Source organism: Lynx canadensis, chromosome A2 (assembly GCF_007474595.2).
Source record: "Lynx canadensis isolate LIC74 chromosome A2, mLynCan4.pri.v2, whole genome shotgun sequence".
Lineage (NCBI taxonomy): Eukaryota > Metazoa > Chordata > Mammalia > Carnivora > Felidae > Lynx > Lynx canadensis.
In genome coordinates, this window is record NC_044304.2 from 154406116 (window position 1) to 154419788 (window position 13673).

The 13673-nt window shown below is 49.1% G+C and overlaps 1 protein-coding gene across 1 annotated transcript in view; it reads right to left on the reverse strand.

Annotated features, from left to right (window-relative positions):
- PARP12 (poly(ADP-ribose) polymerase family member 12) overlaps positions 1-10554 on the reverse strand; it is a 39095-nt gene extending 28541 nt beyond the window's left edge. Inside the window, exons 1-4 of the mRNA XM_030308555.1 lie at positions 10169-10554; positions 6706-6841; positions 3458-3758; positions 1847-1948 (exon numbers count right to left, since the gene is read on the reverse strand). Of these exons, the coding sequence (XP_030164415.1) occupies positions 1847-1948; positions 3458-3758; positions 6706-6841; positions 10169-10494 (865 nt within the window). The 5' untranslated portion in view covers positions 10495-10554. The remainder of the gene's footprint in view (positions 1-1846; positions 1949-3457; positions 3759-6705; positions 6842-10168) is intronic.
- Between the last annotated feature and the right edge of the window lie 3119 nt (positions 10555-13673).

Below are 13673 nucleotides of genomic sequence, written 5' to 3' on the forward strand. Positions count from 1 at the left end.
AGCTCGGAGCCCAGAGCCTGCTTCAGATTCTGTGTCTCCCTCTCTCTCTCTCTGCCCCTCTCCTGCTCACACTCTGTCTCTCAAAAATAAACATCAAAAATAATATTTAAGTGAAAACATACACCCACAATAAACTTGCACATAAATATTTATAAAAGTTTTATTTGTAAAAGCCAAAAACTTGCAACACCTCAAATGTTCATCAACATATGAATTGATAAATTGTATTCAATCCATCCAACAGAATACAACTCAGCAATAAAAAGGAGCAAACTGCTGATTTGCCAGCATGGACAAATCACAAAAACATGCTGAGTGAGAGAAGACAGGTACAGTAGAATACATGCTGTATGATTCCATTTATATGAATTTCTAGAAAGGGCAAATCTACAGTGACAAAATGCAGATCAGAGACTGTGTGAGGTCAGGAAATTGGGGGGTGAGGATTCACTACAACAGGACAAAGGGACCCTTTAGAATAAGGAAACTCTTCCATTACCCCAACTGTTATTACCAAAACTCAGTGTATACTTAAAATTTTTAAATACTTAAAATGTTATTGTGTGTAAATTATATCTCACTAAAATTGACTTTAAACACATACATGCATATATGATACGTATTTCTTGAGCTAGCATTCCATTTCCAGGAATCTAGCTATGGAAATACCTATGTGTACTCAGATGCTCAATGGAACATCACTCTTACTGGACACTACAGTTGTTTTTCAAAATAAGGTAGACGCACACATACCAATGTAGAAAAAAATCTTCAAGACACAATGTTAAGTGAAGGAAGCAGGTTAAATAATACCTATCACATGTTCCCATCTGTTGAAAAACATGCGAAACAAGTATCATAACCACACGGCACGTGTTTACCTTTGGGAAGGGCTGAAGGAGGACTTCAGACTTTACTCTGTATTATTGGACTCTTTCACAAAGTGAAAGTATTCCTGAATTGCTTGGGTGGCTTTTAAAGACTGAAAACAAAACAAGAAGTTTGGTGGTTGTTTTTTAAGAGCAGTCACCGAATTTGAGAAGGAAGCTTTCTTCAGTCAAAACCCAGGACAGCAATAAGAAGAAAACAAAGCTTTAGTAAATACAGACAAACACGTACACACAAGAATTGCTACTTGTGATAAAAGAGGGACCATGGAGAGAAGGGGCACCTGGGTGGCTCAGTCAGTTCAACGTCTGACTCTTGGTTTCGGCTCAGGTCATGATCTCACGGTTCATGAGTTCCAGCCCTGCATCAGGGTCTGCTGACAGTGTGGAGCCTGCTTGGGATCTCTCTCCCTCTCTCTGTCCCTTGTTCCCCAGCTTGCTCACTCTCAAAAAACAAACATTAAAAAATGTTTTTAAATTAAAAAAAAGAGGGACCATGGAGAGAAACCCCCAACTTAAGTTCTTATTCCCCAAGAGCACACACAGGCATCTCCTCCTCAGGGAGGGCCTTCCGGGTTTCTGAAGCATTTCTAAGTCTACAACCTCCCTTTATAAGGGACACTTATATTTGTTTCCACTAGACGGGGCATCTGTGCAGGCCTGTGACCTCATGCTAAGGTGATCAAGGGTCAACACTTGACACTGAATGAACCAGTTACATTCCCCAAAACTCATCTACAGTCTGATTTCAAGAAACTCAATTCCTACCATCCTCAACTCCCCAACAAAATCGCTTCAGAACTGGTTTGGCAACGTGCCACACCAGCTCACCATGAAGAAGGCCCCAACCCTCTCTGGATGGGGGAGAGGGCCCTGAGGGGTGGCCTTAGGGCAGAACTCTTGAAACACATAGCAGCTATTCTACCTGCAAGCGGATGAAGGGGATTCCTCTGACTTACCTTGAAAGCTACAACTTTTCCGGATGTGGTACAAGCAGATCTGATCATTCTCCTCCTGGTTAGCATTGTTTGGGGATACACAACCTGAACTATCTCTTCTTTCTACAAGGAAACACCACAGAGATGTATCAGCATCCACCAAAGCTTCCAGTGTGGAGTGAGAGTAGTTCAAGATACAAAGGACAGAAAAGAGCATTCACTTCCCTGCATAAGACAAAAGTAGGCGAGGTAATCTCACAAAATCCTATGATGTTCAAGATAAAATGACCCTCAGACATACAAGTGGACCCCCTCTCTGCTTTTTAGGGGAGGAGCCAGGGAACCCAAAGCCACACAGTTGCTTGCCAAATCCAGGACACCATGGAGAGGCTCTTTTTTCTCAGCTCTATGCTCCCAATCTTAATATGAAACCTCCTTAATAACTTTACATTAATTGCAAGAATTTTAACTTAAAACAGGCATGGAGGGTATTTCAGAATTTATCTTTACTAGTGCTCCAATGAGACTTTACCTAACAATTACATTTACCACCGCACCCACCTACCATAATACAAGAAAACAAAACTCATTCGCAAACCCTCTCTATTCAGTATCGCCTGTTAATTACGTTACTCCTTTTCCTTTTTCTTTTTATGGGTCCTTCAGACATCCACAGGGTGGGCCTCAAAACCCACACCTTTGGGGCCTTGGAAATAACCTCCCTTGCTCCCCAAGGACAAGTATCCTTCCCTCCCTTTCTAAGGCCATAATCCACTTGACACTCTTAAAAACCTATTTAAAGCAAAACCTGTCTACATCTAGCTTCCTACTATTGAAAGAAATTAACTCAAAATAACGGAAGAAAATGTAAAGAAAACACATATATGGCAAAGACAATTTTTAAATATCAAAATCAAGTGAGATTAGATGTTGGGGTGCCTGAGTGGCTCAGTCAGTTAAGCGTCCAACTTCAGTTCGGGTCATGATCTCACAATTTATGGATTTGAGCCCCACGTGTGCTGACACCTCAGAGCCTGAAGCCTGCATTGGATTCTGTGACTCCCTCTCTCTCTGCCCCTTCCCTCATGCTCTGTCTCCAAAATAAATAACCATTTAAAAAAAAATTTAAAAGATTAGAGTGTTAAGTGTGTTTGCTGGTAGTCCTAGCAACACCTAGAACTGATATTTTAGGAAGTGGTCTATTAAAAATCCTAGATGCCACTATAGTTAACAAATTCCTTTATTAAAAAAAAAAAGTATACTAGCATGCTCAATCACTCACCAAATGCCTGCATGCCCACTATGGACCAGGCACTGTCTAGGTGCTGAAGACGAGCAGCGAACAAAGAAAATTTACAGGGACTGAAAAATCCCATTTATTCATGCCAAGAAGAGAGCTGAAATTAAAATATGCTTCCTTCACGGTAGATCAGACCTGTGGGGAATTCATTCAGTCAACCTCAAATGGCATCCGTCTTGCTTGTTCATGGCTAGGATTCCAAGTCATCTTTACAACACCCACTGGTGAAGGAATCACCAACTGACTTTACTAAAAGCAGCAGTGACTTGCCCAAAGTCATACATTCCATTAATGGCCAGCTGGAATCTACGAGCCCCAGCCCAGGGCCTTACCAGAAGTGGCCTGTGGGCCTGGAGGAGGAGGGTGCCCTCTGCTGGAAGTGGAGCTCCTATTCTTGATGTCGTGAGCATTTCTGTATATGGAAGGCAGCCTGTTCACCAGATCGGAGTTCATGCCCAACTTCTCCAGTTTCTCCAGATTCTCAGAATTAGAGATATCATGAGATCTCTTACAGCCAGTGCCAAACTTGCATTCACCCTGTAAAAAATACTGGCAGATATGGAGTTTGATACACTGCTTTTGAAAGGAACAAGAGCCGTAGGGTCCATCTCCTTTGTTGTAATGAAGGCAGATCTGTTGACAGAAAAGGAATAAAAACACCAGCTTAGGAAGGTCTCACAGGACACCACCCCGCTACTGACCAGTCCACGGTCAGAAGAAGTTCCTCCAGAGATCTGGCCAAAGCTGTGATTCCGTCACCCACACAAGCCACACAGCTCTGAGAACATCCTCCACTCTAGATGGACCACTGCTAACATATGCCCTTGGATAAAACGGGAACTGGGTGGACAGCAATGAGCAGAACAAGCCTTTCCACTGGGAAAATCCAAAGAACTTCCAACTGATCAGAGCTGCTCCCTTCCCAGGAGACAATTCAACATAACTCACATAGCAGGAGGCTAACAACCCATATACTCCACCTACACCCTTCCCCCACTCACTCACCAACTCTCCCTAAGCCAGGCTTCTATCTCCCTTCTTTCTGAAATTCAAGGTCAAAGAGGTTCTGAGCGTTTAAAGCATCTTAGAGAAGGCCAAATACAGCCCTTTCGTTTCTCAAGAGCAAAGTGAAACTCAGAGAAGTTCACCGGCTTGCCCTAGTTCACTGCCAGCTATCTACATCTGGCACACGCAACGTCTGTTGAACTGCGTTGTTGGTAAAGCTGAGACTTAAACCTGAATCAACTGCTCCTTCTCTACATTCCAAGTTCCTAGAGACCACCAAGGGCCTACCCACTCAATTCATACACTGAACAAGAGATAGAAAAGCAGCAGAGGGGGGCGCCTGGGTGGCGCAGTCGGTTAAGCGTCCAACTTCAGCCAGGTCACGATCTCGCTGTCCGTGAGTTCGAGCCCCGCGTCGGGCTCTGGGCTGATGGCTCAGAGCCTGGAGCCTGTTTCCGATTCTGTGTCTCCCTCTCTCTCTGCCCCTCCCCTGTTCGTGCTCTGTCTCTCTCTGTCCCAAAAATAAATAAACGTTGAAAAAAAAAAAAAAAGCAGCAGAGGGCTGCAGAACCCAGACTTAGATACGCAGGGACCCCACTCGGGACAGAAGCCCCAAGGGAAAAGGCTAGAAGAGGCTGGGCCCTAACCTTGATTTTGCCACTTACAAGACGCCTGACCTTAGATAAGTCACTCACCAGCTCTGAATTTCAGCTTTTAATCCCTAAAATGGGAATAATGCTACCTCCATCGTTGGGTTATTATGAGGATTAAATGGGAAATATACAAAGTGGCCGAGACAATGCCTTGGAACACAGTGGGTGCTCGATTCATGGTGGTGGCCCCAACTGTTCATCTGATAAGGGGACTAGCCTGAGAGCAGAAGGCCTGGCAGGAAAGCTGCACTGGATCTGAGTTTATGGTCACAGTTCCGGTTGCCGGCACTGTGCTCTAAAAACCACCTGCATACCCAAGAAGACAAGAGGCTACACACTCCAGACTGGTCACCTTCGGATTCATTTTTTTATACCACTGACAAGTTGCTCACTCCAAAACATTAATGTCCACTCTCCAAACACAACCCCCCACCCCAAGTCCTTCCTGTGATACCAAAGGCTGCATGGATCAGTCTCTACTCACCCATTTCTCCTTCTCTCCTCTCCCAACCTAAATCTAAGCTGTGCTCACCTACATGCTGTCCCCCGACCGTGCCAGGTTCTGTCCTCTGTGCCCCCCTTCTTCCCAGACCTTCATCCTTCATTCACCCTTCAGCATTCAGAGCAGGCACCGCCTACCCCAGGATGCCTTCCCAAGTGCCCCAACTGCCTGAGGCCAGAGTGCTCACTTCTATCGCAGCACCTAAAATAGCACCTTACAATCACACACTGATTTGTCTGTCTCACCCAGTAAACTTGCCTCCTGGAAGGGCAGAACAGGGTCTTTTATCTCCTTATCGGCAGTGCCTGACCCGTAGTGGTTATTCAATAAAGGTTAGCTGAATCAATAGTAATTTTCAAAAGGCAAGAGAAAAGTTACTATCTATTACGTAGCAGTCACTAAGCCACAAAGCACCGTTCTCAAATGAGTGGTTTTAACTGAGTAATATGGAAGCATTTTCATTAAACCAGGTCAATCTAATCTCTGTAGCCTTATCCCAGAGAAAGTGCCAGAACGTCCCATAAACCTGTGCTGGCCACAGGAACACACCACTCGGATCTGCTGCAGAGCACCACTTACTCAGCTCAGCTGCTGCCCTCGGGAGCCACTACCTGATTCACACAGAGACCATGCTCCCACGGGCTGCTCCTAGCCAACAATGAGCTACTTAAGCTCAGAACTTCGTAATGGCCAAGCAGCAGCTTTCTTAGAACTGTGCTCCAGTCAGGGTCTCCTCCTACCCGGTCTCCTTCCTTCCCCCTCTCTTGCAACATCACTGTCCGAAGGCTCCCCACCTCCTTCTGCTCCCTCTCCGCTAGATCTCTTACACTTCTAATCCCATCTTGGCGTCTGCTTCTTGGAGGGCCCAAGATAGTACACGGCCATTACAGGGAGGTTCGGTTAGCATCTGAAATGCATTATGAGCATCTGAAATGCACATCAACTAAAGGTCAAAATTCCCTGGGTGCAACTGATTTAGTAGAGAGCTCATCACCTGCCTGTCAGCATCTCTGAAAAATTTCCTCACAGAACTCCTGGGTTTGGCAATAACACGTGGTTCCAAGTCCTGCTCGACAGAGAGGAGCAGGCTGGAGTCTCTTATCCCCTCATCCCCATGTAAGGAACATCCTGTTGCAGCCACTGGCCAAACAGACTCCCCCAATCTCACGGAAGCCCTGAAAAGGAGATACCGGCCCAAATGACACAGAAGGAAAGGAGGCCTCTAGACGGGGCAAGGTTGGCCCAAGGTCACAGGTCTAAAAGTCAGCAGAGCCAGGAATTCAATCCAGGTCTCCTTCAAGTAGATCCCTGTGGTCACTCTGGGGTCCTTGGCTCCTCTTCTGCCACAGATTTCCTATCTCCCGACCTCTGGCTTCTCCCCCATCGCTTGCATACATACACACCCCCTCCTGGAACTCACCTCTGGCAAAAGCCAGGGGTCATTCTGAAACAAAAGCTGGCAGAGCTCACTGTAGCTGAGGTGGTCAACACCGTGAGTTCTCAGCACACTCAGGTTGTGATCTGTCGTCAAGCTGTGACTGTTTCTACAGTTCTTCCTGCAAAGAAGCAGAGCTGGTGTCACGGTTCAACTGCGCCTCCCCGAAATTCTTAGGCTGAAGTTCTAGCCCCCAGTGACTGTATTTGGAGATAGTTTATAAAGAGGTTGTTGGGCTGGGGGGTGGGGGCCTAGTCCAATCCAACTGATGTCTTTACAAGAAGAGAAAATTAAGGTACAGATGCACACTTGTGAGGACACGGGCAAAAGACAGCCATCTGCAAACCAAGGAGAGAGGGCTCAGAAAGAAATCAACCCTGCCAACACTTTGATCTCAGACTTCCTGCCTTGAGAATCGTGAGAAGTTTCTGTTTAGGCCCCCAGCCTGTGGCACTTTGTTATGGCAGCCCTAGCAAACTAATAAAGCTAGTAAAATCAGTCTCGAAGATAATTTTTCAGGCATCGTTCTTGACATTGCTTAGGAGCATCAGAAAAAAACCCACATGTCTATGCGATGAAAAAATGTAATGCTTATTCACAAAGGAAAAGGCATTACCTTGCAAGCTCGAGGGCCTAGGACAGCACTTCTCATCAATATCTGGTAAGAATGACAGTGCCATCCCCCAAAGAAGAGTTGCAGTATGACAGACAATGAGCACTTAGCAGACACTTGAACACTGGCTGAATAAATGAGTGTGGACACCTATGGTTATAGGTATGTGCACAGACACACTCACACCCTGAGGCTCAGACCTCTTCTCTGCTCTCCTCCTCCGTTCTTTCCATTAACAAGCCCTGGCTGAACATTCACTGTGAGCCACGTACTGGCACCACGCCCTGATGAGCCAAACACTTCAAATGATTTCCCAGGTCACCAGGACCCGGAAGAGTCAGGCAAATATCATTTGCTTTACTCAGACTCTGCCAAACCTCACGTGTTTATTGTGAGCATCTCAAAAGAAAACCCAACCCGTGACGGACTCCCCCAAACCTGCACCTTTCACAAGCTCCCCCAGCTCAGTAAAAGACCACTTCCCTCCTTCACTGCACAGACCGACAACCTTGGAGTCATCCAGACTCTTCCCCTTCTCTCCTCTAGCGGAAATAACAGATATGGAGAGGACTCTAAAATGGCATGGTCAGCTGTGCTGAGAGTACGTCTATGCAGACGGGAAGGGCACCTGAGCCTGACAGAAGCACTCAAGGGACAGTGCCTAAAAGGTGTAAAGCCTGGGCCAAATATTTAGGTTGAGGAACCAGGCAAGAAGAGGAAAACATTCTAGGCAAACTTGGTGCCGCCAGAACCAAATATAGCTAATAATTAGGATAGTGACGGCAGCGATAGCTACTAAGACTTGAGCGTTTATCACAAACCAGGGATTTCCTGAGGTTTTATCAGTTAAGTCATTCAGTCCTCAACAAGTCTATGAGGTAGGTGATATTATCCTCATTTTGCACATGAGGGAACTGAGACACCGATACAAAGTCACCTGCCCAAAATCGTGCAGCTAGCAGGGAGTGCAGCCAGCTTGAAACAAGGCAGGCTGGTCTTGGGGCTGTGCTCTTAACCACGATGCTCACTGCTCCTCAGCAAAGGATGGAAGTCAGGGACCTGGGACCCTTCCCAGCTGTGACCAGTGGGCAAAAGCAGGAGCCATGATCTATTTCTGAAACAGCGGACCCTGTGGTTCAGGGAGACAAGCAGAGTCCCAAAGAAAGCATAGAAAATGCAGCCAACCGCACCCACTCTCCCTTATGTGACCCGAAAGCAGTTGAAGAAGGAAGGTTCAATTAAGTGTCCTGTGTGAACCGCATGGAAAATGGAACAGGGAAGAATTTAAAAGAAAACTCAGAATCATCTAGGCCAACAGATACCAGACTCCCAGATTTCCAAGACAAGTAAAACGCAACCCCCAACCTTGGGAACTAGCTGAGAAAAGGGCTGCCATCTTTGTTTCACCAAATACAGACGTTAACAAGATCCACCAGTTACCCCATCATTAGATGCACCCATCCACCATTTATTACGTCCACCTTCTTCTCCAGCTACTGCTCCTCCTTCTCCCCTGAAGTGACCCATCCACACCAGTCCCTGAGGGCCCAGTTTGCCCAAGGTTCCACCGTCAGCCTCCACCTCAGACCTGACCCGCTCCTGGGGCTGCAGCCGTCAACTCCCATGCCAGCACCTGGGACCCTGGCCATGCTCTCCCAGGCTGCAGACTTGGAGAGCTGCCACTGGACACACTTCTGCTCTCTCCGCCAATAAGAAAGCAAAGTAAGAATCATCCCTCAGTCAACAAGGAAAAAAGAGAGGTATGAGTCATCCCTCAGTCAACAATAAGATAGCAGGCATCACCTCTCCCCCATCCTGTCCCCACACTCTCACCAACTCCCCATCTCTCTCTCATTTCTCACACACACACCCTCCCCTCTTAAGGCCTTAAGCTGGGGGTTGGAATATTCTAATCTAGGTATTTCTCAACAGCTGCTTCCCAGGGGCCACATTTCCCAGCTCCCCGCCTCCCTCGCATCTAGACATGATGGGGGTCATGAGACATCCTGTGGTCCAGGGAACAGATGGAAAACCTCCCCCCAACCCTCCCCTGTCCATCTTCTCCACCTGCTCCCCGGAATCCGAGACCCAGAATGGCCTAAAGAGCCATGGGCCAAGGAGACAGAGTCTAGGTCAGTCGGCCTGGGTCCCTGAATGACTGCATGGATCAAGACCACTACCTCATGCTGTCTAGTGGACCTGACGGGAGCAAGAAAGAAGTGAAGCCAAAAAAAAAAAAAAAAAAAAAAAAAAAAAGAAGAAGAAGAAGAAGAAAGGAAAGGGGAAAGAAAAGGAAATAAGGAGAAACGAATTCTTCTACATAAGCGGACTAGCTTCTCAAACAGGGGCACGCATTTTCTTTCCAGTGCCACGGAGGCCACTGCCGGCTTGTAAAGCAAGCGAGCAAAAGCCGAAACAGGCTTTGGAAGATTCCTTCACTGCCGGGCAGAGAAAGCCCTCGGCTGTGGGGCCCCTCAAAGGTCGCCCTGGAGACCGGGCGTCGGGGGGCTCCGGAAGCCAGAGGCGGCTTTTTCTCGCGGAGAATCCCCCACCCCACCCCCCCGCCACCCGCGGGCTGTCGCAGCGGGTACCGCGCTCCAAGTCCCTCTCTGACACTGCAGGAGCCTTGGGGACACCGCTTCACCCGGAGACCCTTACACGGCACCCGGTATTCAGCAGGTGCTCAATAAATGTTCGCTGTAGAGAATTAAGGGTGGGGAGAGGCCAGGGAACGGACGCCCCCCGGTCTCCCCAGACTCTAGGAGGGGCCCAGGGCGGGCTGGGAGAGAGCAGGGTCCCCCGGCCCCGCCGTCGGGCTCCGGGCGCGGCGCTTACCCGGCCCTCATGAACTTGCAGGCCCCGTAGACCAAGAACTTGCAGAGGTGCAGCTGAGCGCACAGCCCCACGCAGCCCGGCTTGGGGCTCTGGTACGCGCGGCACAGGCGCAGCGCCGAGACGGCCACCACGACGCGCTGCGCGGAGGCCGCCGCGCCGCCCGCCCTCGCTGCCACCGCGAAGCGGCCGCGGTCCCGCAGCAGCCGCTCCAGCGCGTCGTTGCCGACGCCCTCCCGCAAGCGGCGCCGCAGCTCCTCCAGCTCCAAGGCGCCCCCGGCCGCGCACAGCACCTGGGTCACCTCGCCGAGGACGCCAGCCTGCGCCATGGCCGCGGCGGGGGCGCGCTGCCCGTCGGAGAGCTGCTGGCGGGACGCGGGCGGCGGCCGGCGCGGACTGGGCGGGCGGCTCCCGCGGGGCTCAGACGCCAGCTGGAAACGAAAGCGAAAGCTCTCGGGGGCCCGGAAAAACGGAACCTGTGCCGCCTCACCACGCCCACCGGCCCGCAGCTGAGGGGGCTCGCCGCCTTCCGGCCTCAGGGCTCCCAGCTGTGCGCGGCCGCCGGGCCCCGCGGCCCGCTCCCCCGCTCCGTCGGCAGCCGGGGGGCCCCGGAAAGCGGCTCTCCGGCGCTCCAGAGAGAAGCAGCCTGGTCCTTCGGGGCAGCGCCTCGCGGCTCTCGAAGCGCCTTCGCCTGGTGGACGGGGGCGGAGATGCCCGGGCCGTGCGCAGCCGCTCGCCGAAGCCCCGAGCATTTGGAAATCGCGCGGCCGCCGGCCCCGGGAGCTCTCCGCTCGGGCGTTGGCCGAGCAAACGGGGACGCCGCCCACCTGGCGACCGAGCCCCTCAGCCTGACTGCTCCCGACGGCGCCGGGCCGTATTCTACACCACGTGACCGCGATCACGCCGACCCGCCGCGCGGCTCGGGCGCTACTTTCTCTTGGAGCCGGCGCGATCCGCGCCGTTCTGGGCGGCGATCCCGCCGTTCTAAGCTCCGAAGCGTCTGTCCTGTGCGAAAGCAAAGCCATTTCTCCTCAGCCCTGCTCAATAGCACAGTGACCGAGCGCTTAGAGACCGCTCGGGGTCCCGGCACACTCCCGGCGGGGGGGGGGGGGGGGGCGGATGGAAAGGTGAACTGTTGGCGCCCTTGGGCAAAGTAGTCCCTGAGCCGCTAGTAAAGTTTTGAAGATGCATGACCTTTGACCCAGCAGTCTGTCTTCTGAGAATCTTCTAGCACTAAAAGGAACAAATTCCTTTCATTCAACATATGAATGAAAATATACGATATCGGTGTTTCTCTGATTTATTTCACTTAGCTAACTTGACAGTAAGCTATATTAAAATAAAAACAAAAAATTAGCCCTCCTAAGAAAGAAAAAGTAAAAGCAACAGTAAGTTCTGGTGAGAGTGTTTGGCGGGGGGCGGGGAGGAGGTATGGTCCTGGGAGCAACGCAGGGGATCCTTGTCCAGACTCTTTGTTACAGGACTTCAGCAAGCATGCATTAAATTTCTACAGACCTAGAAGGACGTCCGTGACGTGTTAAGGGGGAAAAGCGGTACAGAACCGTTTAAATCAATAGCGAAAAGAGAACCTATTTGTGTGGCAATGTGGCTGTTTTTGAATGAGCAAGGAGAAGGCTCAGGAAGGACACACACTGTGCCAAAGTTGGCTCATGAACACTGGCGTCGGGGAGTATGCAGTAAGGGGCACTAGGAAAGTGGGAGAAAAATGAGGGGCGGGAAGATTGCAGGGGAAGGAAACTTAGGTACGATGTTAAAATTCTCCATAATATTACCGCAAAACGGTAAAAATCTCTTAAGTGTGTGGATGGTGAGTATAAAGTAACACGCACAAATGAATTAGGGGGTGAGGGGCAGTTATCGCTTGGCTTTTAAATGTGGATTTAGTGGCGCCTGGGATTTAGTGGCTTAGTCCGGGTAAGTGGTGAAGTGTTGGACTTGGGCTCAGGGCATGATCTCTGTTAGTGAATTCCAGCCCGCACTGAGCTCTCTGCTGTCACCGCAGTGGCCGCTTCAGACCCTCTGTCCCCCTCTCTGCCCCTCCCCTAGCTCATCGTCTCTCCTCTCTCTAAAAAATAAAATAAATATTAAAAAAATAATAATAAATAAATAATAAAATAAATTTGGACTTTAATACATCGTGGACAATTTTTTAGGTTTAATTCTTAATTTAAAATTCTAATTTTTAATTGTGGTTTTAATATTGTTTTGCGGTTTTGTTTTTTTTTTAAAGGAAGGATGACAGCAGTGAAAATGGTGGAGTAAGGACCTCAGAAAGTTTGCCCTTCCAGGTGAAAAAATGGCCAAAATGGCCAAAATCCCTATTTTCAGAGCTCTGGAAATTATAAAGTTTTGCAGCAACTCATTTAGCATTTAGTCAAGAAAAACAGCCGAGGGCCTCCCTGTCGAAGCTTGATCTCGGGGATCGTGAATTTAAGCCCCACGGCTGGGTGTAGACTTTACTTAAATAAACAAAAAAAAAAAAAAAAAAAAAAGCAACAGCTGAATCTAAGTTGAAAACATCAAACTTTGTAGCACTTCAACTTCCCTTAGTCCTGTCTCCTCCTCAGTCCTTGGGGGCCTTGAAAGCTAACAGCCCACACTGCTGGTACCAGAGAGGGCAGAACAGGGCTGGAGCTGTTTCCAAAAGTCCTTGTTAGACTTGTCCACTGGTTCCCTGGAAGACCTTCCTGAAAACACTTGTATTCATTCGTCCTCACTGTAACTAGCCTAGTCCTAACGGCTTCTCCTCAACGGTGTTTGTTCAGTGTTTTAACATAACCACTGACTGAGGCAATGGATAACAGTCGAGGCAAACAATAAACGAATCAAAAGCTTAACAGGAAAAGCTGAAGGATGAGATGTCCACCGGGGCTTTGAAAAGCTCCAATATATTTCTAGGAATCTAGAAGGCCATACACATGCCACCCTGATTCCTTCCCACAGAAGTCACGATAAAGACTCTTGCCCGCATTTTTCCCACTCCCTCTGCCCCCTTGCCAGTGTTGGTGGTGCGTCCCTGCGTGGCCCTGCAAGGTGTGCCCGCCTCCTGTTTCTGGGGACTTGTGAATATAAAAACATCTCCCTTCATAACAGACATTTCCCTGTGTGTGCGTCTTACCTGATTAAAACAAACCCCTTTTATTATTTATTTATTTATTTATTTTTTAATGTTTATTTTTCAGACAGAGAGAGACAGAGCATGAACGGGGGAGGGGCAGAGAGAGAGGGAGACACAGAATCGGAAACAGGCTCCAGGCTCTGAGCCATCAGCCCAGAGCCCGATGCGGGGCTCGAACTCACGGACCGCGAGATCATGACCTGGCTGAAGTCGGACACTTAACGACTGCGCCACCCACGCGCCCCAACAAACCCCTTTTATTTTTTTTTTATTTTTTTTTCAACGTTTTTTATTTATTTTTGGGACAGAGAGAGACAGAGCATGAACGGGGGAGGGGCAGAGAGAGAGAGGGAGACACAGAATCGGAAA